Genomic DNA, 27356 nt, shown 5'->3' on the forward strand with positions numbered 1-27356 from the left:
CATGGGGTCGCAAAGAGCCAGATACGACTGAGGGACTTTCACTTCACTTCATGCAAACACCAGTCCAGATGCTCAGGGCAACAGCGAGTGAACAGGACCGCAGGGTCCTTGCTCTCAATGGTGCTTACATTCTCGTGGGGGAAAATAATAGAGTGTACAGCTAACATTTATAGACCACATAACCATGTTATATGTTCCATTCCTGCAAGTGCTTTATGTATTATTTATTTTCACAACAGCTTCAGTTGTGTATTTTCTCTGGAGACTGAATTCAGTCGACTTTAGAAGGATGTTTCAGATTCAAAGGGAATAAAAGAACATAGCAAAGTAAACTACTGTAAAGTCGCACTCATTTCATATGCTCGTAAGGTTATGCTCAAAATCCTTCAAGCTAGGCTTCAGCAGTACGTGAACTGAGAACTTCCAGATATACAAACTGGGCTTAGAAAAGGCAGAGGAACCAGAGAGCAAATTGTCAACATCTGTTGGATCATAGAGAAAGCAAGGCAATTCCAGAAAACCATGTACTTCTGCTTCATTGACTATGCTAAATCCTTTGTGTGGATCACAACAAGCTGTGGAAAATTCTTAAAAGAGGTGGGAATACCAGAAAATCTTACCTGTCCTTTGAGAAACCTGTTTGCAGGCCAAAAAACAACAGTTAAAACTGGACATAGGACAACGGACTGGTTCCAAATTGGGGAAGGAGTACATCAAGGCTGTATATTGTCACCCTTATTTAACTTATATGTAAAGTATATCATGCAAAATGCCAGGCTGGATGAATCGCAAGCTGGGATCAAGATTACCAGGAGAAACATCAACAACCTTCAGATCAGATCAGATCAGTCGCTCAGTCGTGTCCGACTCTTTGCGACCCCATGAATCACAGCACGCCAGGCCTCCCTGTCCATCACCAACTCCCGGAGTTCACTGAGACTCACGTCCATTGAGTCAGTGATGCCATCCAGCCATCTCATCCTCTGTCGTCCCCTTCTCCACTTGCCCCCGATCCCTCCCAGCATCAGAGTCTTTTCCAATGAGTCAACTCTTGGCATGAGGTGGCCAAAGTACTGGAATTTCAGCTTTAGCATCATTCCTTCCAAAGAAATCCCAGGGCTGATCTCCTTCAGAATGGACTGGATGGATCTCCTTGCAGTCCAAGGGACTCTCAAGAGTCTTCTCCAATGCCACAGTTCAAAAGCATCAATTCTTTGGCGCTCAGCCTTCTTCACAGTCCAACTCTCACATCCATACATGACCACAGGAAAAACCATAGCCTTGACTAGACGAACCTTTGTTGGCAAAGTAATGTCTCTGCTTTTGAATATGCTATCTAGGTTGGTCATAACTTTCCTTCCAAAGCATAAGCGTCTTTTAATTTCATGGCTGCAGTCACCATCTGCAGTGATTTTGGAGCCCATAAAAATAAAGTCTGACACTGTTTCCACTGTTTCCTCATCTATTTCCCATGAAGTGATGGGACCGGATGCCATGATCTTCGTTTTCTGAATAGATATGCAGATGATACCACTCTAATGGCAGAAAATGAAGAAGAACTAAAGAGCCTCTTAAGAGAGTAAAAAGGGAAAGTAAAAAAGTTGGCTTAAAACTCAACATTGAAAAAACTAAGATCACGGCATCTGGTCCCATTCAGTTCAGTTCAGTCTCTCAGTCATGTCCGACTCTTTGAGACCCCATGAATAGCAGCACGCCAGGCCTCCCTGTCCATCACCAACTCCCATTACTTGAAATCAAATAGAAGGAGAAAAAGTACAAACTGCGGCAGATTTTTGTTTTCTTGGGCTCCAAAATCACTGCAGATGGTGACTGCAGCCATGAAATTAAAAGATTCTTGCTCCTTGGAAGGAAAACTATGACAAACCTGGACAGTATATTAAAAAGCAGAGGCATCACTTTGCCAACAAAGGTCTCAATAGTCAAAGCTATGGTTTTTCCATAGTCGTGTACAGAAGTGAGAGTTTCTTCTCACAAAGAAGATTGAGCGCTGAAGAGTTGATGCTTTCAAACTGTGGTGCTGGCAAAGACTCTTGAGAGTGTCTTGGACAGCAAGGAGATCAAACCAGTCAATCCAAAAGGAAATCAAGCCTGAATATTCATTGGAAGGACTGATGCTGAAGCTGAAACTCCAATTTTTGGCCACCTGATGCAAACAGCTGACTCACTGGAAAAGTCTTTGATGCTGGGCAAGACTAGGCAAAAGGAGAAGGGGGCAGCAGAAGATGAGATGGTTAGATATGCATCACCAATTCAATGAACATGAATTTGAGCAAACTCTGCGAGATGGTGGACAGAGGATCCTGGTGTGCTACAGTTCATGGGGCTGCAAAGAGTTGGGCAGGATTCAAGGACTGAACAATAACAAAACTGTAAAGCAGGTATAATCAGATTATAAAGCTGGAAGGGATTTCAATAACACCTTCATTTGACAGAGGAGGAAACTGAGGCCAGGAGAAGTGAAATGAAATGAGCTGATAATGGCAGAGTCAGGACTAACATCATGCTGCCCAGTTTTATGCCATGCAATTTTTACTGCTACTCCTCCTAACCGTACTTCTTCTCCTGCTAACTGCTAAGTCACTTCAGTCGTGTCCGACTCTGTGCGACCCCATAGACGGCAGCCCACCAGGCTCCCCCGTCCCTGTGATTCTCCAGGCAAGAACACTGGAGTGGGTTGCCATTTCCTTCTCCAATGCATGAAAGTGAAAAGTGAAAGTGAAGTCGCTCAGTCGTGTCCGACTCCTAGCGACCTCATGGACTGCAGCCTACCAGGCTCCTCCGTCCATGGGAGTTTCCAGGCAAGAGTACCGGAGTGGGGTGCCATTGCCTTCTCTGACTTCTTCTCCTACTAAGGTCTGATGATGGGGCTTCTGTACAAGGAACTGCAAGAATTATCTCAAGTATTCCTTACAACTGCTCTTGTGATAGGCACGTTTAAATCTTTTATACATGAGAAAATTGGCATGGGAAAGTGGGTAAAGAGAGGCAGACGGTAAGGCCAATTTAGGAAAGGGGCTAGCTGCTAAATCATATTTTGAAAATGCCAACAAAAATTGGCAGTTGCCTTTGCCTTTGTAAGGATTAAATTATTAGCCACTGAGGCCACTGACCTTCAACACATCCTGAAAGGAGTTCAGGGTGGAGATCAGGAATGAGGCACTTTGTGCTCCGAGAAAAACTGGGTATTTTCAGATTTTATGAGCCCAATTCTTACATCTACTCCTATCTAGAAAAGCACTAAGATCATTAATGTTGACATCAGCTCCTCTTGGCCAGCTGGAAGCCTCTGGCAAAACGTGTGCTTGACTTCACATATCCCTTTTCGCTAAAATCGTATGTAATACTGACCTCTCCCTGCCTCTCTGGGGGCAGTTTCTCAGAACTATCTGAATTGCTGTCGTCTCCTGAGTAATAGTCCTCATTTTTGTCCCAAATAAAACTTAACCTACAACTCTCATGGTTTTTTTAAGATGACAGGAAACTGGCAATATGTTTGGACAGAGAACTTTGGCAAAACATTCTGAGCTTTTCCTGCCATTCTGAACCTGCTGCCTTCCTTTCTTGGAGGTATTTTCCCTGTGATTTGCAAGAGTAGGGAAGTGTTGAAGCTTAAAGTTGTGGCATCTAGGATTCAATCATTTTTTTATTTTAGAGAGAAAAAAATTTTAGTGCCTACTGTATGTATTCCAACGATTGTACAGAAAGAAGTTATCTCTTTACAAATAAGTGAAAAATAGTAGCTTCAAGGAACATTTCTCGAGGCTTCAGTTCCTAACGAAATAAAATTTGAGCGCTGTCAGTGAGGACTACGTTTCCCGGCGTGCACCGCGCCTCCCGTAAGAAAAACGACTTCTATCGCTGGGCGGGGACGCGTACCCAGGGGCGCACAGCAGCTCGGGGATTGTAGTTTTCTGGAGGCCCAACCGGTCCAACGGACCCGGAAGCAGCCACCGGAAGTTCCGGCCCTAAGAGGTGGAGTCCGGAGGTGGGGGTGCGGCTGCGGCGGCGGCGGCGGCGGCGGCGGCGGCGGCGGCGGCGGCGGTTGCCGGGAGCCCGCGTTGCTGCCAGAGTACCGTAATATGGCGGGGAGGAGGAGGAGAAGGCGGCGGCGAACGGAGCTGTTTTCAGTCAGTACCAACTGAGCAGTTTCCTTCCTACCAAGGCCAGCAGCTAGGGGAGGAAACCTGCCGGGGCCGTGGGAGAACAGGTGTGTGCCTGAGAGTGGGCTTGACTCAGCGGGTCTCGGCTGCGAGGCCGCCGGGCGGGCTGAGTTGGCGCGCTGTGGAGCTGAAAGGAACCCGAGCGCAGGGGCTTCCGGACTTCGAGCCCCTGGGAAGACTCAGGCTGTGTGGAGGCGGGTGCCCCGGGGGCCGGCGGCTTCGGTCGCGAAGGTGATGTTCAGATGCTGGCACCGCCTGGTGGGTCCTCGGGATGGAGCTTTATCAGAGGAGCTGGGGAAGGTGGGCTTGGGGCGCTGGGGAGACGGCAGAGGGTCCCCAGTAAATAAAATCGGACCAGAACTGGGGAACCGTCTCCTGTTGATAGAACTGGTTGGGCCATTTTTTTTTTTTCCTGGCAAGGGGAGCGTCCCAGGGTGTGCACTGGCCATTTCTGAATGCCAGTTATCACCAGCTAAAGGGCCTAGGCGCATTCTTCACCCTGCGTTTGTGACTCTGGGGGCATAAGGAGAAGGATAGAAAAGCAAATTATCTTTATTGGCCCTCATGCTACTAGGTGGTTTCCACCCTTTGCTTCTACCTGGTTATAACCCCAGTTCCCTGCTCCTAGTTGAAGCAAATGGCAGGCGCCTAGAGTTTGACTTAATGGGGAGGGGTATAAACGCAGCAAAATGAGGAAGCTGAGGTTCCCCCTTTCCACGTTTTTTTTTAAAAATTAGTTTTTAATGGAAGGATAATTGCTTTACAGAATTTTGTTGTTTTCTGTCAAACCTCAACATGAGTCAGCCATAGGTATACATATGTCCCCTCCCTCTTCAACCCCCACGTTTTTAAGTTAAATTTGAATCTTATCAGAAACCAAGCACTGTCACTGCCGTCTAGGAATTCATAAACTAGTGGAAAAAAATAGTCGTCATCATTCTCTTCCTAATGAAAGTTGCTCCCATTCGTTGCTTTCTGCATGTCCTACTAATGAATCCACACAGAATCTCGTCAAAGCAGATACTATGATTATACCTATTTTACAGGAAACTGAGGCATAGAGATGGTAAGTGAAGTGCCAAGAACATGCAGCTCGTGTGTGCCTGAAAAAGAAAGCTTCCCCTTTTTTTTTGCCCCTTTGAAAAGACTGATGGGTAAACAAGTAGCTAGGATATGTAAACAGGACATGTTCTGTGTTCTTTTAACATTCCCTTCAGTGACATTTCTGATGGAGCACTGATGAGCAGGTATCAGAGTTGTGAGTCTATGGGGTTTGCAAAGAGGCTCATTTGGAGAAGGATCCTAGTTTAAATGGAGAAGACAGGCCATGTCTGAACTTGATGCAGCCAACAAATTATTAATTCAAGTGGACCAGTAATGCCTAGTGGTTAAGTATGGGGCAGTAGATTTGTGGCTTCAGTGGCCTTGTAATCAATGCTCCCTTAAAATAAAACCCTGTTGACAGAGGTAATTGTGGCATGAGAAACGGAGTTCCCTGTTGCTTAAGTATATAGGATTCCCGCTCTCGATTTTTAAATGGTTGCTTTGCAGTTTAGAGGTACCATTTTCTCTGGGAATAGGGTTATCTATGAAACTCCCGTTCTCTAAATTCCATTCTTCCTTGCTAGCTTCTTTGCAGTGTAGTCCAGTGTCTTCTTTTTTTGATTTACTTTACTGTTTGAGCTAACTATTCTGTTTATTCAATATTTTTATGAAGTGCCTCCTGTGTACAGACTTTGTCCTATGTAATGGGGATTCAGTGGTGAGCAAGACTGAGAAGGTACCTGTGCTTATGGAGATTACATTTTGGTGGAGGAAGACAGACAAAACCCAAGGAAATAAACAAGATAATTTCAGATAGGGGTAAGTGCTATGAAAGTTGGGAAACAGCAGGATAGTGTGATAGTGAATGACGCAGGGTTCATGCTATAGGGTCACTTGGTCATTTTCATCATCATGATATTAGACTTGTATTTGGATGTTTAATGCATTATTATAGGCCATGTTATGCGGTAATAATAATATATTGCTGTATGTCTGCAGTGTGTATGGCAAACATATACTGTTAAAGGGATGTGAATTTAACTTTCTGAAGCAATGGGGCATATTTATATGATGTTGAAAGAAATATAAAGCTAGTACCATAAAGATATTTTATTTCCTTAAATTTCCCAGACCTTCCATGCTTTGCTTGTGTATCCATTGGAAGTATATTACATTAATTGTATGAGTAATCTATTTTTGTTTCTTGTAATGCTGGATGTGTGGGTTGTGTTAAAAATTCTTTTGAAGTATTTTAGTAGAGAGGGGATCATTTAACTTTCTCATATCTTAGCTTCTGCCTATTCTAATTTTTAATATATAATGTGGGTTGAAGCCTAGACTAAATGAGGCCTGTTTTGGTTATCATGCAGTAAGCTGTTTTGTATTTTATTTTCTTGTTTTATGAATTTAAGTTTGCAATATAATCTCATTTATACGCTAGAGAACCAATTCTTTGAAATTAAGCGCTCAATTTGCGTAAATGAATATAGAAATAATTAGAATTGATGGGATGGTAGGAAGAAGGTTTGCTATTAATAAGACTACCAGTTTGTCAAAAGTAGCAATAGATCTTATTTTCTCATAATGTAATCTTAATTTCATATATGATTTTCCTTCATTTCCATTTGTGCTATTGTTTGTCCCAGATACGTTAGAGTACTAAATTTTTAAGTACCTTGAGGCTTAGGGCAGTATCATATTGTATCTTATTTCATCTTTGCATATTCCACGTCATGAATTGAATTTCACTTCCCTCTCTTTTTTTTTTTTTTGTTAATTGTTTTAAAATGAACACTTAAAGGAATATTATCGTATTAGTTTTTCAGTTTTCACAGTTCATATCCTTGTTGGTTATGAGTCCAGTGATAGCTCTCTTTCCCTTTCCCTTGCTTATTTAAAGGAAACAATGCCAGACATAATACTGTGAAAACAGGCAATCAAATATTTAACACATGCTGGATGAATGAATTGGTAGCTAATCCTTCCTGGTTACCTTATATTTTCATAGCCACCATCACAGTTTTCCAGAAATTGTGAAATTACTGGACTGATTGTTGTAAGTAGTTTGGTGATGGTTCCATTTTTCAACTATAAAGTAGAATTAATATGAGGGCCAATAGATTCTGTTTTTCACTTCTGATTCGGCCAGTTATCATGGAGTCAAATTATATTCTTAAAGATACGCAAGTGATAGACTGGACTTTGTGGTAGAAGAATTTTTGAAAGTAAATGTCTTTCTTATTTAGCCCCCACCCGCCTTTTTTGTTTTGCTAAGAAGGATTCCTACCTTTGTATTATATAGTTTTTCCTGTGATGTGTAGATAAGTCCTGCTGAAGAAAAGATAATATTGTTTTATAGTCTGAAGTTAGTTAGGTTGCATAGCATTTCTTTTCAGAAGGTTTCATTGCTGAATTCTTTGTGCCTTTCTAAATTAATCACATTTAAAGATTGACTGTATACAAATCTTCATAAATATTTAGTATATGAAGCCAGGCTTAATTGGGCAGGGTCTTGAGGTCTTTTTTGTGCCCAAGAATTAGCTCCTGATTAGGAAAACAATTCTGGGAAGCCCAGTTCTAGAAATTGTGAATTCTAGGAATATTTCAGTGCCCTACAGATTTGCCAAATAAACTAAGATCAGCACATTAAAAATGGCTTTTTTCCCCTGCTGTAGTGTGATTGTGGGAAGATGGAGGAGTATGAGAAGTTTTGTGAGAAAAGTCTCTCCAGAATCCAAGAAGCATCTTTATCCACAGAGAGCTTTCTACCTGTCCAGTCTGAAAGCATCTCACTTATTCGCTTCCATGGAGTGGCTGTGCTTTCTCCACTGGTAAATGTTCTTTGATTTAAAAAAAATTTTTTTTAATAGTGAATCAGTAAGGTTGCTCACAGAAAAATAAAAGAAAGGCTTGTAAATATCTAAAAGATGTCTAACCCTTTTCAAAAGGAGAGACATGTTCACAGAAAAATAAATGAAAGGCTTATGAATACCTAAAAGATACTTAACTCTTTTCAAAAGGAGAGGCATAGCTTTTTTTTTTTTTTTTGCATTCTGATATATGACATCCATTTAGAACTCAACACCAATACAGAACATTTTCATCACCACAGAAAGATCTCACATTCTTCATCCCAGTTATCAACCCCAACCATGGTTCAGATTTCTTTCACTGTAGATAGTTTTACCTGTTGCACACATCTTTAACATTCTGGTTCAGAACTTCCTGATTTTATGATATTTTTACATTTAAGAGAAGTAATTACATATTTATGATGTTTTTCAGCTTAATATTGAGAAAAGAAAGGAAATGCAACAAGAAAAGCAGAAAGCACTTGATGTCGAAGCAAGAAGGCAGGTTAATAGGAAGAAAGCTTTACTGTCTCGTGTCCAAGAGATTCTTGAAAATGTTCAGGTGTGTTATATAAGCTCTTTTAAATTATAATTAAGAAATCATGAGATAAGCATTGATGATAATTTTTCAGAAATATATTTGCTTTAGTAGTTATTTACCAATATGCAGTTGTGTTTGAGAAGCTTCGTAATTTGCAATATTCCATTTCAGTTACTCCAAAGAAAATTCACTTGCTTGTTAGTGATGCTCAGTACTTGAATCAGAGGGTATTTAGACAGTGGACCCATACACTGAGTATAGTTGCTTATTGTCTGTGTCTTATGACTCTAAAAACATTGAATTCTCAGTGACAAAATGATAGAATTGGCCATTGTAGTTTACCTCTGAACTAATCAGTCTATTGACTCAGTGATCTTATTCTCATTCTCTGCTAAAGTAAATAACTGCTTCCAATATTTTTTGGTGAAAATTCTGATCTTAGATATACAAATGCAATTTAGATTACATAACAGAATTTTCTTGATGCATCTTAGATATAAATTGAAACTATTTAAACCACACATCTTTACCTTTTGCAGTTACTTTAGATTTGTATAAACAATTTAAGTTCTGGATCGTGTCATACTAAAAAGAAAAACAGCAAGTAAGTTAAATAATTTCTGCCGTATGTAGCACTGTTTTGCTGCTTGCATCTTTTAATTCTTTTATAATGTTAGAGGTTTGTGGTTCATGTAATTCATGCTAGATGATATTTCCCACTAACTCTACCATCCTTTCGCTGTGGGTAGTTGATGTTAATTTGTAAAGTATAATTACTCCTCATATTGAATTTAAAAACTAATGAGTAGCACAACAAGGGTGGGTTTTTGATTTATTACATATTTCCTATTTTTGGAACAAAACTGGCATATTATTCTTGGTCCATTGAGGGAACAATTCACATATATTACTAATGGAATTATCGTTGAGTTTAAAAACTTTCTCTACATGTACAATATAGAGTAGTGAATTAATTATGCAAGTAGAGAAATTTTATCTTACACAAGTAGCTTTCTAAGGTCTGTTTTACCTGTAAAATCTGTGATTTTGTGGTAGATTGTTTTTGTTGTTGTTATTTAAATTGTATAATCAAAGGCTTATTTTAGTGATGTATAAAAAGGATGGGTGCTGAATATCACGGATGTGTAATGTTTAGTTATTTTGAGGAAATAATTTTACTTAAACTTGTGAACACGTGTCCTGAGTATGTATCCCTTTTATTTTATTTCAGTTGTGAAGTTGTAAGTATATCTCACTGTATTGTTTATTGCAGAGTACCTGGAAACAATTGCATGTCTTGGGATTTGTAAGCTAAAATAGGAGTGCCATGTTGTCTAAGAAAAAAAACACAAAACAACTTAAAAATCTTTTAAAATTCAGGATTCTGGAGTCTGTATTCATAAGATAATATGGTGATGATTTTTGCCAGTTTCATGTATGCTTGTATAATCTTTACAATTATGCTCCGGGAGTTGGTGATGGACAGGGAAGCCGAGCATGCTGCAGTCCATGGGGTTGCAAAGAGTTGGACACAACTGAGCAACTGAACTGAATCTTTAGAAAACATCCTAGTTGACTTTTTATTTAAAAATAATAGATCCAAAATGTAATTTTATTTTTTTTTCTGTTGAATTTTGTGTACACAATTGTTCTTTTTAAGTTTTTTTTTAATAAAGCTTTTAACTTACTTTGCTTGTTCAAAAACTCATTAGCAGGAAGTTGTATTAAGTAGTCATCAGTTAATCAAATTGGAATTTGCTTTAATGTATTGGGTTTTAAGTTAAAATTTTTATTTTTCAAGTATTAAACTACATAGCTGAGCTATCATTTACCACAAATTTGTCTCATCATACAGAGGGTTTTAGTTAAAATTTGGAGCAAGCATGTGGGAGGCAAGAGTCTTGGTACTGGATTAATGTTGCTTAATCAATATCCTGGGCAAGTTAGTCTTTCTTAAAGAGGAATCATTTAAGTAAGAAATTTAATTACTTGCTATTTATCTTACACATTGTTATCCTTAGATGATAGTTCTCATAGGAGAAGCAGTTGGTGATGTTAATAACATATAACCAGAAGAAAGTTATGGAAAACACTTCTATTCCAAGATTGAATTGCACATTGGTATATGAATATATATGTGTATGTGTATGCTGCTGCTGCTAAGTTGCTTCAGTCGTGTCCGACTCTGTGCGACCCCATGGACTGCAGCCTACCAGGCTCCTCCGTCCATGGGATTCTCCAGACAAGAACACTGGAGTGGGTTGCCATTTCCTTCTCCAATGCTTGAAAGTGGAAAGTGAAAGTGAAGTCGCTCAGTTGTGTCCGACTCTTAGCGACCCCATGGACTGCAGCCTACCAGGCTCCTCCATCCATGGGATTTTCTGGGCAACGGTACTAGAGTGGGGTGCCATTGCCTTCTCCCTTGTGTGTGTGTATAGACATGTACATATGTTCATAATTTTATTAGGTTATTTAAATGTTACTTTTTTTCTTTTAATCTTTTAATAAATAGTCCAGCATGACCAATAGATGCTTTTTATAGTAATTTGCACTCCATATGATACAGAATACCATGGAAAAGGTTATCTGAGTTTTTGTTTGTGTTTTTAAATATTAGAATTCTGAATCTTCAGTTTCAGTTTTGCTTTAGAAAACAATGAAATCAAAGGCTTTTTGTGTAGTGATGAAATGTTAATTTTTATATTTCCTTTTTCAGGTTAGAAAAGCACCTGATGCCAGTGATTTTCATCAATGGGAGACTGAAACAGTTTACTCTAATTCAGAAGTCAGAAACTTGAATGTTCCTGCTACACTTCCAAATATCTTGCCAAGCCCTACTGAACACTCTACTTTAGCAAAGTTTGAAAAGATAACTGGAATTTTGCCATTGAGTAATGAGGATCGATTTAAATCTAATGGGATAGACTTAGCTAGGGACTCGGAAGAATTGAGTTATCTGAAGCAATGTGATAGTTCAAATATTAGCCAGGCAGAAAATGAAACTTCTTTAAAGACTTCCTCCACAGCTGCACAGGAGACACTTACTTCTGATGTTCTCTTTCCAACAAATGAAGAACAAGATCCATCACTTTTGGAGGAAGTTACTCCGGATCCCTACATAATGAGTCTTCAGAACCTGATGAAAAAGTCAAAGGAATATATAGAAAGGGAGCAGTCTAGACGCAGTCTGAGAAGTAGTGTAAAGAGGAGTGTTAACGAGAGTCATTCAGACAAAGAAAATGATGCTGTTAAAGTGACTGACAATGGAAAGGAGAAGTCCCAGTTGATAGGCAAACACTGTGGTTCAGTTATTCCTGACAAACCAAGCCTTAATAAATCAAATGTTCTTCTCCAAGGTGCTTTCACTCAAGCAAGCAGCATGAATACATCTGTTTTAGGTAACTTTTCTAAAGTGGACATATCTATACGAACTGGCCATTCCACTGTTTTAGAGACTGATTCTAATTTCCAAGGCATTCCCACTTTTGTTACTGAAAATAATGTTATCAAAAGTCTTACTGGTTCATATGCCAAAATACCTAGCCCAGAGCCAAGCCTAAGTCCTAAAATGCATCGAAGGCGTTCTAGGCCATCATCAGCATGTCATATACTTATAAATAACCCAATAAATGCTTCAGAATTAAGTCCTAAAGGGAAAGAACAGGCAGTAGAGTTAGTTGTTCAAGAAACTGATGAAAAAACAAATGTACCTGAAACTGTGCCAAAGTTACCGGTTGATTTAGCAGGAGTTTGTTCAAGTAAGGTTTATGTCAGCAAAAATACAGAAGCCATACAGGAAATGGTTTTAGGTAAATCAAATCAGGTATGTCAACCTTCAGGTAATCAATTAGAAAATAAAGTTATTCATGGACTTGCTATCATGGAAGGTCAGTTAATATCTGATGTGAGAGGACTGCACAGAATGGACAGTACATGTACTGCAGGAGAAAGATTGCATGAGCCATATGCCATCAGAGAGAGTGTTCTGAGTCAAAACTTTGGTACTGTGAGTGGAGTGAAGTCAACCAATGTGTTAGAGAAAAACTGCAACTTACAGATGGAACTGAACAAGTCTTATGATGTAAAAAACCCATCTCCTTTACTGATGCAGAACCAGAGTACCAGACAGCAGATGGATACCCCTACAGTGTCCTGTGGAAAAGAACAATTTTTGGATAACAGTTTTGAGAAAGTTAAACGGAGACTTGATTTAGATATTGATAATTTGCAAAAAGAAAACTACCCTTATGTTGTAACAACTGGAATAGCTGAACAGGAAAGGCAACATTTGCCAGAAAAAACATATTCTAAAGGATCTGTCTACATCAAGAATAAGATGTTAGAAAGGAGTTCCAAAGGTAAGAAGGCTTTGAAGTGTTTAATATCTGCCAAACAGATGGCATCTTTAATACTTTTAATTGACAATATGCAGAATAATAATAATTGTCTTCACCTGTTCAGGTTACTTTCATTTATCAGAGAGCATAATTAGCTACAGTGTATTGCCACTTGATAGGCTTTCTTAAAGGATTTTCTTATTTAAATTATAAATCTTTCACAGTCCATTTAGTATTAATAGAGAATATTGTTAATGACTGAAGGAAAAAGTTCTTGCATGAAGCATCATTCATAGTTTTAATCCATTGTATTGCTGTTATGTCTTCCTTTATTTTCACCAATATGCCTTCCAATATTTTCACCAGTTTGCCCTTTGATTTGTAATGAGATGCTTATGCAGTTGGCCCTTTGAAAAGTGAAAGTGTAGTTGCTCAGTTGTCTCTGATCTTTGTGACCCCATATGGACTGTATCCCACCAGGCTCCTCTGTTCATGGAATTCTCTAGGCAAGAATACTGGAGTGGGTTGCCATTTCCTTCTCCAGGGGATCTTCCTGACCCGGTGATTGAACTTGGGTCTCCCGCCTTGCAGGCAGATTGTTTACTGTCTGAGCCACAAGTTGGCCCTTCAGTAAACACTTTAACATCAAATTATTAGAGAAAATAGCACTGATAGGGCTCTGTGAGTAATGTTTCAAGAATGGTATATTTAGTAGTGAAAATTATTTCAAAATTTCTGTTGCATCTAGTGTTATATTAACAGCAACTTGTTAAAACAAGTCTTATTACACCTTACTTTGTTGTTATGATTCATAATTCTTCATTACTGGTAGTAAGACTTATAAATCAAGTAAATTAACTTTTTAGACACAGACATTTTAACTAATGTGATATATAGCTTCCTGAAAAAAAACTATATTCTGTAAAATTGCACACTAAAAATAACAAAGTTTATCAGAAAAATAGAGTTGGATTGGGGCAGATCCTTTAATGCATGTGCAGCTTTATCAGAACTCTAATAAAGAAAACAGTTGATACTTGAGAAGCTGGCTTGGCTTCTCTAAATAGATGACACAACAGGCTAAGGCTGTCTTGGTGAATACCAAAAGTACAGGGACTAACTAAGTGGCAATTTTGGCATAAGAGGAAGGCCATGTGTGGGAGATCAGGCCGGTCATGGAGGCAGCTGGGTTGCTGTTGTGGTGGGCATGGGAGGCAGCACAGTGTACTGAGAGCTGCCCATAGCTTGGCTGTCTACCTTGGGGACACCTCCCAAAGAGGGAGCCCCTGGACAGGCGCTCATTTATAAGTTTTTAAGGTAGAGCTGAATGGACTCCTGCTTTTGGCTGAGTGGTTAAGTGGAGAGCCTTTTTCCTTTCTTGCTGAGAGTTAACTATTCTACTGCTTTTCCAGCTCCCCCTCTCAACCTATAAAAAATTGCCCGTGTACAAATGCCAATTGTTATAGCTGAATAAAATGGATTTAGGAACAAATTATTGGAATACTACAGGAGTAAGACAAATATAATTATTTTCAATGAAAATCATTGTGTATTTGAAAAGGATTCTTTGAATTTAGGGGAATTACAGTGGATCCCTGAATATCTGTGCTACGTCTGTGTAATACTTGGTATTTCAACATTTCAGAGTATCTCACCACTTTCTGTTCAGTAAGTTGCATAGTCATACTGATTTAATATATTTTTTAGTAATTAAAATGTATGGAATTTTAGTATTTAATCTTTTTTGTAACTTTATACTGAGTAGCTTTACACTATCAAAGCATTTATTTAAAAGAAAAATAAAGCACAGGCTAAGCTATAATACTAGAGACTCTGGAAAAGGACAAGAGTGAAGAGAATAAATGGAGGTGAGGTGCACACGAGAACCACATCTTGAAGTTCATTGGAGTAAGGAGAGTCTGGATGGAACGTACAGTCTTGTCTCCATCAGTTCAGATCATGAAGGGATCTGTTGAATAATTGGGTGAGGGTGATAAGATACAGACCTTTAGTAACCTGAAATGAAAGGAGAACAAAAGAGAATGTGGTTCAGAATGGTGATCTGGCTGTATCTTGATTGTACTATGTTGGATCCAGGAATATTCTCTGGTTAGAAGCATAATTTAAACTGATGGTATAAATCATCAGATATTACTAAATTTTCAATTTGAGGGGACATGTTTTTTTTCAGAAGGCGAGGAGATACTAAAAAGCAAGATATTAGCTTTTGAAGAAATGCGGAAGAGACTAGAAGAACAGCATGCCCAGCAGTTATCACTACTCATAGCTGAGCAGGAAAGGGAACAGGAAAGACTGCAAAAGGTGAGGAATTAAAATGTAGAGATATAGGGCTGGTGAGTGGAATTTTGGTCATGTAGAGGATATTTATATTGTTACTTATGTGTATCTTACTCTAAGGGGGTCATTGATTTTGTTACATGGATGGTATTTTTATTGCCGGAGTATGAGTTACAATATTTAGATGCTTATCTAAAAGTAAATGCATAATCTATCAAAAGGATACTTAATTGAATCCTTGATTCAAAATTTTTAATATTTTAAAAGGTATTTTATAAGTAGATGCTGAAATATGCCTTCTGTAAGGGTATATTAGAAGAGGAAGGACACTTGTTTTAAGATTATTACATTTTAGAATTAGTTAAACAAATTGTCAGTTTTATTTGAGGGAGGAAAACCTAAAGTAATAATTTGCTGATAATCATACATACTTTTAGCTAAGCCTAAAATGATACTCTTTGGAGATGTAATTAAACAAAAGAGCCTACCACATTGTAATAAACTTAATCTGCAGGACATAGAAGAACAGGAGAAAATGTTAAAAGAGAAGACGATAATTACAGCAGAAGCCTCTGAATTGGACATTAGCAATGCTGTGGACTTAGAATGGAGAAAGATAAGTGACTCTGGTTTACTAGACACAATGCTGTCTCAAGTGGACTCACTCCATACTTCGAATTCAAATAGTTCTGGTAAATATTAAAAAATCATTTAACATTTAAGAAAATTATCCTATACTAAGATATTTTGTTTGGCACACTTTAAAATTGTACCTCCTTTCTATTAGTCATCACATGTCCAACCCGCTGCTATTTGCCAGCTGCTTACTAACTGATGAAAAATGAAATGATAGCAGCAAAGACCAGTGAGCAGGTGTTCATGAAGAAAAGCCACCTTAGCAAGGAAAATATCAGGAAATTTGACTCAGAGCCCAGTCTTTGTTCACTCATGCAGCAGGTGATATTCTTCAAGGGAAAACTCAGTTTGCTATCTCCTGGGTGATGTTGAATTACATCTCATTTCCCAGCCCCAATAAGAGCTTATCTTCAATTATCCTGAAATGCTCTTTGTGTTGAAAAGATCCATCTGGTGTATAAGCTTGAAGTCCATAAATATTTTAAGTCTGCATGTGGATCAATTTCAGAGGAGTTGTTATTCTTAATGAGTGTCATGTTTATTTGGACGTTCTGTGTATTCTAATTGTTTTGACATCAAATACAATACTATGTGTATGTTTCTCAAGGTTTCACAAGTTCTGCCCTACAACATAGCTTTGCTTCTGCAAATGAAGTACCATTCTACCTCTGGGGATCATCAAGTAGTGGCTTGACCAAACTCTCAGTAACAAGGCCTTTTGGAAGGGCCAAAACTAAGTGGTCTCAGGTGGGCAAACTTAATGATATATGCATGCATGTTTGTCTTTCTTTTAAATTTTATTTTGTTTTTGGCTGTACCATATGGCATGTGGGATCTGGCATGCAGGATCTTGTTTCCTTGACCAGGGATTGAACCCAGGCCCCCTGCAGTGGAGGCACAGAATATTAACCACTGGACTGCCAGGGATGTCCCTAATCTGTCTTTTTTAAAGAGCTACATTATCTTAAGTTCTAGTTCTACAAGTGAACCATAAATATTTTGTGATACATCAGAAGCTTAGCTTTTATTAGATATTAAACAACACAGCAAACACATATAGAAGAATTTCATATGTACAAACTATTCATTGTAATAGATAAGAAAACAGTCTTGAGTATAATGTTCAGGTTATTAAATTGTTGTGTCTATACTATTTCTTCTAGGTTTTCAGTCCAGAAGTACAAGCAAAATTTAACAAAGTAACTGCAGTGGCAAAAGGATTCCTTACTCGTAGGCTTATGCAGACAGATAAGCTGAAACAACTTCGACAAACTGTAAAAGTAAGAGGATTGTGTACATTGTATTGCATTTCCATCTCAGTTTCTATCAGTGTTCTGACACGGTTGACAATTGAGTTCAGTACTTAGGCAGATTAAATACTTTCAGTCCCTTTAAAAGCTTAAATTTTAGAAATTGATTGATCTCATTCAGATAATTTTTAAAAATAGGTGAATGAAGTAGGTTGTGCATTTTTTGTCTCACTTTAAAGAGGGTGCTGTTTGACTTCTGATGTAATAGTTTTATTTGCATACTTAAATTTGTTTTGACTGAAAAAAAGAACACAAACTCCAGTGATCATGAAATCTTCCTAGAAAAATGAAGGAGCGTTTCTTTTTTCAGGATACTATGGAATTTATAAGAAGTTTTCAGTCAGAAGCACCTTTAAAGAGAGGAGTTGTTTCAGCACAAGATGCTTCTCTTCAGGAAAGAGTGTTAGCTCAGGTAATGCATGTGTCCTCAAGGCTCTTAGGAAATGAAAATGTTTTATTTCTCTCCCTTGATTGAACCACTGAAAGTAGGTTTCAATTAAAACTTTAACCTTTTTCTTTAAGAGTACATAATATTACTGACCTCTAACCTCATCTTTTTTAAATTGGTATAATATTTTCTTCTTTTGAACTTAGTTGCGAGCTGCCCTGTATGGCATTCATGACATATTCTTTGTAATGGATGCAGCTGAAAGAATGTCTATTCTACATCATGATCGAGAAGTTCGCAAAGAGAAAATGCTCAGGCAAATGGTACGTTTCATGATTTTTAAATTAGTGAATGATGAAAAACACATTTCTTTCCTTTACACTCACAAGATACTTCTCATAGCAAATATGTGGGTTTTCCTCCCACACCAGATCTCTGACACCAGCTGGGTGTCCTATGATTCAGTTCAGTTCTGATACCATCTACCTGGTGTCAGTGTCAGATGCTACAAGATAGGGAGGCATTCATATAAGACTGTGCCCCTCTTGAGATGCCAATCTCAGGTTCCATGTTGTATTTCTGACCAATTGGCTATAAATTGGGGTTCCCATGAACACTTTCTCTACTCTGGTTTGAAAATTTTTCTAGAATGGCCTACAGAACACAGGGAAACCTTTGCTTACATTTAATGGTTTATTATATAATAAAGGATACAGTAACAGATAGAGATGAAGAGCCAGAAGGAGAGATGCACAGGGTGCGGGTGGAAGGGTCTTGAGAGCAGGAGCTTCCATCCTGTGGAGGCTGTGCGCCACCTTCTCAGCATAGGGACGTGTATTTTGGGTTTTTATGGAGGGTTCATCATGAAGGCATGATTGATTATTGACTCAATTTCTAGCCTCAGTCCTGCCCCAGATGATAGGGGGTGAGACTGAAAGTTCTAAGGCTGTAATCATGTTGGTCTTTCTGGTGACTAGCCCTTATCCAGAGACCCTCAGGTTTATCTTATTAGAACAGAAGGTGCTTTGGGAAATTCCCTGGCAACCCAGTGGTTAGGGCTCGGTGCTTTTACTGTCAGAGCCCAGGTTTGAAAAAAAGAAAAGAGGATGCTTTTGTCACCCAGGAAATTCCAAAAGATTTAGGAGCTCTGTGTCAAGAACCAAAGTCCAAGATTGAACATTAGGAAAAAAAGATGATCCTGTCACTCAGGATATTTGATTACAAGAGTTTTAGGAGCTTTGTGTCAGGAACTGGGTTCAAAGACCAAATATTAATAGGAACTAGGGGTATATTTATTTATCTATCTATAATTACTTCACAATGAGGTGGTTCTGGGTTTGGAGTCATTGATACTAAATATCATTCTTTATTGATTTTAGCACCCTTCCTACAATTCTTAAAACACAGTTCTCAGGATTACCAAAAATAGTTAAATCTGTAGACAAATTGAAAAGAAACTGGTAAAAGGATTATATACTGTTTTGTGATTAGGTTTTTGAATTAAGCATGGCATGCTGCTTGGATGACTCATTAAAAAACTATTGACTGTTCTTGATTAAATATCCTTGAAACTATCATGTGCATAGTTCCTCTTTTATAAATGAGAAATAGAAAACAGGCTCCAAATTAATTTGAAATACAGTTGCTCCTTGAACAATGTGGGGGATTAGGGGTGGCCCACTGTCAAAAATCTGAGTATAACTTTTGACTTCCCAACAACTTAACTACTTACTAGCCTACTGTTGATCAGAAGCCTCACCAATAGCATGAACAATCAACATGTATTTTGTATATTATATGTCTTATATACTGTGTCCTTACAGTAAAATAAGCTAAAGAAAATAATAGAGTATATTTACCATACTGTACTATATCAATACCATAAATTTATGTTGTTTGTTTACAAGATGAATCCTGTCTTGCAGTACCTACAGCAGTATTGTCTTTTATGATACAAAACACTGAAGATGCTATATGTATTACTAACATTAGACATAAAAAATGAAAAGATAACATGTAACATGAAGAAGAAATTCATGTTTATTTACAGGTATAATGATTCATGCATTGATAATGAAGAGACAGCAATATGTTTGATTTCTGGGAGCCTAGTATAATCACTGTGATTACTTCATAGTAGACTGGCCTGTACACTAAATAATGTGCTGCTGTGCTGTGCTAAGTCGCTTCAGTTGTGTCTGACTTTTTGTGACCCCATGGACTATAATCTACCAGGCTTCTCTGTCCATGGGATTCTCCAGGCAAGAATACTAGAGTGGGTTGTCTTTGCTGTCTTCCAGGGGATCTTCTCAACCCAGGGATCAAACCTGAGTCTCTTATGTCTCCTGCAATGGCAGGCGGGTTCTTTACCACTAGCACCACCTGGGAAGCCCACACTAAAGAATAAATCATCATAATTATGACCTACAGTGTTACAGTTATGTTCATAAGACAGTATTGGAAACTGTTAGCCTTTTTCCTTTTTTAACACCATTTACCTGTTATGATATGCTGCAGTTGAAAGAGAAGAGAGCAGGAGGGAGGGATAAAGAGAGAGGCTGGCATATTATATGGTAATGTAACTTTGAAAGCAAAGTTATAAAACAGAAAATAAACATTAATTTTATGTGAAATACTCACACCTTATGCTTATAAGGATAGACCAGTAGATACATATATTTTATGCATTCATGACATACTTAATTTTTTTGGACATTTCTAGGTTATACAGTTCATCTTTGAGTTTTTAAAAATTGTCACAAATCTCAAAAAAATTTCCAATACATTTGTTGAAAAAAGTCTGGATATATGTCACCCGGGCAGTTTAAACCTGTGTTGTTCAAGGGTCAGCTGTATATCAGAGTGTTGGAAATCTGTGGTTTGAATCAGTGATCTTAGTGGGGTTGGCAAAAGAGAAACAAGCCAAATTTATATTATTGGGGAAAATAATTTTAATTAATTTTGAAAAATCAGATTGTTTCAATTGTAAAGACTAGGTTAAAGTTCAAAATGTTAGTAAGAGAAGTCTTTCCATACAATTTGAGATCATCCTATACTATAATACAGTGGTATTACTGATACCACTAGAGCTTCATGTTACTTTTGTCTTAAAGGATAAAATGAAAAGTCCACGAGTGGCTCTTTCAGCTGCAACACAGAAGTCTCTTGATAGGAAGAAGTACATGAAGTAAGTTTTTCATGCCTTGTCACATTCTAATTTAATTATTATCAGGCCAATTGATTTTAATCATCTGTTGGTTTGTATTTTCAAATTAGAAATAAAGAACAGTTGACTCTTCTTTAACTAGGGTGATAGAAGTTCCCTTGTATAGAGAGTTTTATTAAAATCAGGTGGTAAAATCTGGTTTTATCAGTAGATAAATGTATTAATAAAGTATGTCAGTGTCAGCTTGTATAATTGATAGCTAATCAAATAATCTTAAAAATACTTAATCCTTATGTTCAATGTTAATTTTATCTTTTAAATATATTCTTTTTCAAATATTCTAAAGACTTCATAGTGGGAAAAACTTAATGCAAAGAATATTCTGAAACTATCCTATTAAAACTCTTCTTTCTTGAAATTTGTCTTTAGTATGCTTATTACAGGTCTTCCAGTAGTGTACCAACTTTGAAATGATTTGTTTCTCTCATCCTGTATCAGATTTGTAATCATGTATTTTCTCCCTTTCTAAAAACATTATTTGTATGTCCTTATTTTTATATTGTGTTAGGGCTGCAGAAATGGGAATGCGAAGTAAGAAATTTCTGGTTAAGCAAAATCCTTCTGAAACAAGGTGAGAAAAATCACAGTCTCACTGAGAGACTTTTTTAACTTTTAAGGGGAAGAAAATTTTATAAATCCCAAGCCTTTTATTAGCTTTGTTCTCCTTTACATCAGTAAATCTCTCCCTGTTGAGTTGGAGGCTGAGAGGGTCAGAATCCACAGTAATACCTGGTCATGTGCAAGGTCATGTGTCAGACCAGATGTTCCTGGAGCCTTCTGTAGGACATAGAAATTTGAGCCCCATATGTCTTTGAGTTCAGTTTGCAGTCTCAGGGGTCTTGGATATTTACTTTAAAGTCTTAGAAGGTTAAACTTAACTGTGACCTGTTTTGTGCTCTTACAAGAGTGTTTTATTTCTTAGATGTTTGAAAGGAAAAATTGGCTTTTGTAAAGTACACAAATAAATTATCTAAAAGCACAGGGTTAATACTTATGTTAGATATCTCCTGATAAAAAAAACCAAGGTTTGGCCTCTTGGTGAGCATTTAAGCACCAAATTAATATGCTTTAATCACTTCGTTTTCCTTTGTGGTAATTTATAGACCAGATCATTGCATAGTTGACTTCTTCCTCACTGTTTCTTTCATCTATTGAAAGACAATAGGGGAAAAACTGAATTTATCCTGTTGATTAATTTTTATTTACTTTGTCAACAGAGTCCTTCAGCCAAATCAAGGACAGAATGCACCTGTTCATAGGCTACTGAGTAGACAAGGGTAAGAATTCAACACACATGGGTATTTAAAAATATTCAAATCGAGATTAGATCTGAGAGGGAAAAATAACATAGTGCTTTTTATGTAAAAGATAATTATTTTAAAATGTGATCTTTTTATAGCATTAGGAAGAGCTTTTAATGTTTTGTTCAAAGATAACCCTTTGGTGTACTGTTGTGTATTATATTTTAATTATCATCTTTTGTTGGTGTGTTTTTACTTTTCATTTCATACCATTTTGCTCATTAAATATTGTAAACATCCATATAGTACGTTCAGCATCACCAAAGTGATTCTCCAACAAAGCATAAGCTATAGTTTAGTGGTTATCGTCTCCTGCTGAAGCAAAAGTATAGTTTTCTTACTGTGCGCATGCATGAGACTTAAATTCTCTTCAAGCTTATTTGTGCTTTGAACAGTTGATGCAGTATGGTTGCTTTTTTTGAATGTTGAACATTTAGAACTTAATGCAAGTGACTTATTAATTTTTTTATATTCAATTAGAACCCCTAAGACATCAGTGAAGGGGGTTGTGCAAAATAGACAGAAGTCTTCACAGAGCAGAGTGCCTAGCAGAGCGCCTGTTTCAGGTGTGTAACAAATTCCTGAAACCTGTTCGATAGAAAGACGTGCACAAGCTGCCCCATAACGCAGGCCATACCAGGGCGATACGGTGTCTTTCCTTGCCACCATAATTTTGGCATATTCACAGTCGTTCTCACTGGTGATCATTTGTGTTAGTATCTTATGGCAGTCAGGAGATCTTAGTAAAATTGTGGTTCAGTGTAAATTCCATGAAGATACTATGTATTTTTTAATTTGAAAAATTTGTAGAATTATACACACTTAATTCAGAAGAGTTTTTATAAATGAGTAAAATATAATGATCTATCTAAATCTGTGCATGTCTATTCAGTTTTGGGTCAGTGCATCCCCCAGGAATATTTGTATCTGCACATAAGGGGAAGAATTTTTCCCTCTGACTACAGGGTCACATGTGAATATGCCAAGTGTGAGGGGGTAAGGGCTTAATCTTTTGCTCAATAAGAAGCTTGAGCTAAATGTCTTTGTATTCATTATTTGAGAATTATTTAAGGATTAAACAAAAAAATGTGTTTTGAAATCCTATTTATGGTGGCAGAAAGAAATTCGTTGTTGAGCTAATGCAAAACCTTTAAGCTAATGTTTTAATGTTTTTAGCTACCTTTGTTAAGACACTATGATAAGCTCACCAAAAATTATGTGATCCATTAAAAATACTTTCAAACTGTTTTGCTTTAACTAGACTGCTTTCTAAACTTTTAAAAGAAATCTAATCACCAGGCAAGGAAAATTAAATCTTTAACAGTTCTAATCTTCCTATTAATATATTTTAGAGCTTTTATTACTAAGTGATTTCCTCCAGATTAGGAGGGAACAAGCAACAAATTTTTTCATGTTATTCACATAAGTTCAAAGAAGGAACAAGATATTGATTACAACTTTGAATTGATTGCTCACCTTTTGCATGTATTAATAGTGAGTTTAATTCATAATGTTGAATATGTAGATAATTTAAAAGGTCATCTTTTGGAATTCACTGCAAGTGACAGTCAATGGAGCTGTTTTAAAGGGATTAGAGAGTTGAAAATCCTGCTTATTCCAGAGGTTGGATCAGCTTGTTTGAAAGATAACCATTTGGACCAAACACCAGATCTGTTGCTTGTGAAGTTTTGTGAAATTTTAAGACATTTTCAGTTTTTTATCATGTTAGCATTAAATAATTTGATAAATCTAGCTAGTTGGCAAGTTATTGAAGAATAAGTTTTGTTTTGCTTAGTATTATCTATTCCCACAGTGACTACTTTCCATATTCTTTTCTCATGCATTTCATCTCCACTATTTGTCACTTGTGAACCTATAAGAAAAATAGCAACTACTGTTTTCTTTTCAGTAATACGCAACAGTATAAGGGATGAATAGAAAGTCATTGCAGTTAATGTGTACAATGAAGTTCAGTACTTAGAACTATTGTGGTTAAAAATATACTTAACCCTTAATTATACATGTTCATTCAAACATGTATAATTAATATGTATCTAACAAGTACAAAAATTCTCTCCTGTTTTTTCCTAAAGATTTATTTATACATGAGTGCATATTTAGACAATTGAAAAAGACTAAAGAATTTTATCCCTTTACATAAACCGAAAATTTCTGTTATGAATGACTAAAATTCTGTGAATCTCAACACAGGGATCCATAGTTGCTTTTGAAAAGACTATTCTGTCTTCCTTAAATTTTTAATGGCCTGGATTATGTTTCAAAGAAATTTGAAATTATGCATTGATTTTACCTACATTACATGTTCTAATAAAAGAACATACCTTTTATTAAGCATTTTACAGAAAGTTCAGTTTTGTTATAATAGACTATCAATCTCTCAGCTTGAAGTAGAGTTCTGAGGTGTTTGAACTGCAGTTTGTTGCAAAGCAGTTAAAGTTGTTGATAGTTTTTACAAACTAAATTGCAATCTCTGATCTCACATATTTTAAGACATTTGTTTTATGTCTTGTGCTTTAGAGTTTATAGTGAAATTCAAAAACTGCTGATTAGAGTAGGAGACAGTAATGCAAAATGGTTAAGTAAAATAATGAATCAGGTGGAATTGGGTTCTCAGAGTTTCTACTTCTTACTCTGTTGTTTATACAAGTGACTAGTACCCTTAAAATAGTATAGCAATTTTGACCTAATGATTATTTTACATAAGGATTAAATATGTTAATATGTTTTGCTTAGTTCAGTGCCTGGTACATAGTGAGCAGTCATTAAATGGTATTATAGAAAAACCCACACTGAGAAATAATATTAGTTTTGCTCTGTTTCCAGGAGTATATGCAGGAAAAATCCAAAGAAAGCGGCCAAATGTTGCGACAATTTAAGAAGACAACATTCATTAGGATAAAAACGGGGGGAAAGGTTAGGATCCATATTATTTTTCCTGCTCATGATTTTTTATTTAACTCTGGCCTCTGTTTACACAGGCAAAGTGATGTCAAAGGGCTGAGAAATCATCTGGATATTTTGGTCTCTTTCTAACCACCTTCCCCCTCCTCAAATTTTCCTCTTAGTATCAGTTTTTTGTTGTTGTTCAGGCACAAAGTTGCGTCTGGCTCCTTGAGACCCTATGGAATATACCCCCAGGCTTCCCTGTCCTTCACTGTCTCCTGGAGTTTGCTCAAATTCATGTCCATTGAGTCAGTGATGCCATCCAACCATCTTACCCTTTGTCTCCTCCTTCTGCCCTCAGTCTTTTCCTGCATCAGGGTCTTTTCCAATGAGTCTGCTCTTCAGTTTTGGGTGAAGACAAATTAGTGCTTAGTAACTGACTCATTTTTTTCCTTAACCTGTATAAGTTTATTACTCAGGTGTCTGTTGAGAACCTTTTTGTAAACTCAAAGGACATTTGGGTTTATTTCTATAAAATATTGAAAAGGTGTGATAAATTATAAATAAGTTCTGAAATATAAAGTTCATTCATCTTAACACACTATTTGATAAATTAGATACTGTTCTGTTTGAGAGGAAATTATTGCAGAAGACTGTTTTTCTTTTGTTTTATTACTGCAAAAACTCTGATTAATCTCTCATATTCTTGGATTTATGATGTAATCTCAAGGATAACACACTTGCCTGCCTATTGTGGTCTACCTAAAATGTCCCACAGAAGTAGCTGGGTGTCATCATTTTGGTCACAAGTGTACATTCTTCTCAAAAACTAGTTGTCTTACAGAAATGTTAGGCTTAATGTACGTTACCCCAGTAATATCAGAAACATTTCTACTAAACTATGAAATCTGTTGAGGGTAACAAATTTGGGGAAGATAGCACAATCTTGAATGTAGTAGTGCTTAGGAATGAATGCATTATTAAATCTATTTCTGTAAAATAGAATAACATGTTGCATGCAGTTACATTTTCTATTTAGTCTGTTTATTTCTTCATACTCTGCTTTTTTTTTAGCATGCTTGATTTAGGAGAGGAATAAAGGGCTATCTAATATGATAAATTCAGATTTTCAAATGGGATGATAATACTCTAGTTGAAAGGCTGCATTACATGAGACACTTATATTTAAGGTTTTTCATCACTAACATATTCATTTAAAATATAAACCAAAAAAGGTTACCAAGGGAACATGACTTTATAAAAAGAATGTCGTTGTTAATTTATCAAGCCATTTCCAAAAGGGCTTTGTGCTTCTCACGTAAAATTGGGAACATTTATGTGTGCATTTAATCTTTCTGACTTGAATATTAAAAAGATACTGGTATTCTGAAAATGCAGACTGTATGTATTCTTAATATTCTCTTAAGGATTTTGAGATAAGGATGGTTTTCTTCGATTTTCCACTCCTTTTAAAATTTAACTTTTCCATCCAACTGTAGACAGAAAATTGTAATCTACTCTGGGTGTAAACTTGATTTTCTTTATTGAAATGTATCATTTATTTAAGGAGTGAATCAGAAAATTAGAAATAGAACACAGTCAAAAACGTCTGAATTACCAATTTATATTTTTGGGCAAAGTATATCAACATGATCTTAATATGATAAATTGTGCTTTATCATTCTAAAAACTCAGGATACAGATTACTTATTATCATTGTGGGTCTTTCCAGTATGAAAGATAGATGCTAAATGTTTTGTGTACAGTAATGCAGATTGGCTATAACAAATAGTGTGTTTCAGAGAAAGTTAAAACTAGTTTTGGATTAAGGATGCAGAACTTGAGTTTTTTTTTTTAAGGGTAAAGCTTGCATGTTTTACGAATTTTTTAATGTTCACAGCTTTTTCTCATAAAAGTGCCAGACATTGTTTTGTGCTTTTAATGTGCTTTTTATTTATATATATTATTTTTATTATTTTTACTTTGAGTGGAATGTCCATTAATGTAAATTATATTTATTTTTATACTTTAATTTTCACTAGTTTTGCTTCTAGGCAAAAGGCAAAATAAATTTTTCATTGTAAAAGAAATTTGGTGTGGTTTTTTTTTTTTTTTAATTACTAAAGAAAGGACTTTTGAAAAGTATGTGACCAAGACATTAATACTTTAATATGGTGATTTTTTACAAGACCCATGAAAAATATGTCACACTGTTTAATATGTAACCTGTAACAGTGCTTAGCCCAGCATCTGATTTTACATGAATTGGACTTCTCAGAGGGCAGAAGTTTACTGGAGCTGGAAATGTCTTCAGCTGGAGCTGAGCCAGTGGGAGAGA

General features: G+C 36.7%; 1 protein-coding gene across 8 annotated transcripts; it reads left to right on the forward strand.

The window, feature by feature from the left end:
• Nucleotides 1–4014: 4014 nt before the first annotated feature.
• Nucleotides 4015–27108, forward strand: CCP110 (centriolar coiled-coil protein 110). Of its 8 annotated transcripts, XM_055561447.1 has the most exons (17): nt 4015–4228; nt 5899–6044; nt 7126–7281; nt 7901–8056; nt 8511–8639; nt 11335–12976; nt 15147–15277; nt 15768–15945; nt 16497–16636; nt 17053–17169; nt 17510–17611; nt 17794–17910; nt 20701–20774; nt 21322–21384; nt 22031–22090; nt 22595–22680; nt 24959–27108. In XM_055561447.1, exons 4-17 carry the CDS (start codon nt 7916–7918, stop codon nt 25009–25011), a joined length of 3033 nt encoding a protein of 1010 aa, XP_055417422.1. In that variant the 5' UTR covers nt 4015–4228; nt 5899–6044; nt 7126–7281; nt 7901–7915; the 3' UTR covers nt 25012–27108. The 8 variants fall into 8 exon arrangements, with proteins under 8 accessions (XP_055417422.1, XP_055417421.1, XP_055417425.1 ...); XM_055561446.1 differs by lacking the exon at nt 7126–7281; XM_055561449.1 differs by lacking the exon at nt 7126–7281 and having other exon boundaries at nt 4032–4148.
• The last annotated feature ends 248 nt before the right edge of the window (nt 27109–27356 follow it).

The sequence above is a fragment of the Bubalus kerabau genome, chromosome 23 (genome assembly GCF_029407905.1).
Source record: "Bubalus kerabau isolate K-KA32 ecotype Philippines breed swamp buffalo chromosome 23, PCC_UOA_SB_1v2, whole genome shotgun sequence".
NCBI lineage: Eukaryota > Metazoa > Chordata > Mammalia > Artiodactyla > Bovidae > Bubalus > Bubalus kerabau.

What these genes read in the sequence shown, in the direction of transcription:
- CCP110 (XM_055561443.1), top strand. Translation starts at nt 4,101, where the DNA reads ATGGCGGGGAGGAGGAGGAGAAGGCGGCGGCGAACGGAGCTGTTTTCA. An exon ending in AGATTCTTGAAAATGTTCAG is followed by an intron (nt 8,640 to 11,334) that starts GTGTGTTATATA and finishes TTCCTTTTTCAG; the next exon opens with GTTAGAAAAGCACCTGATGC. An exon ending in AGGCTACTGAGTAGACAAGG is followed by an intron (nt 22,091 to 22,594) that starts GTAAGAATTCAA and finishes ATATTCAATTAG; the next exon opens with AACCCCTAAGACATCAGTGA.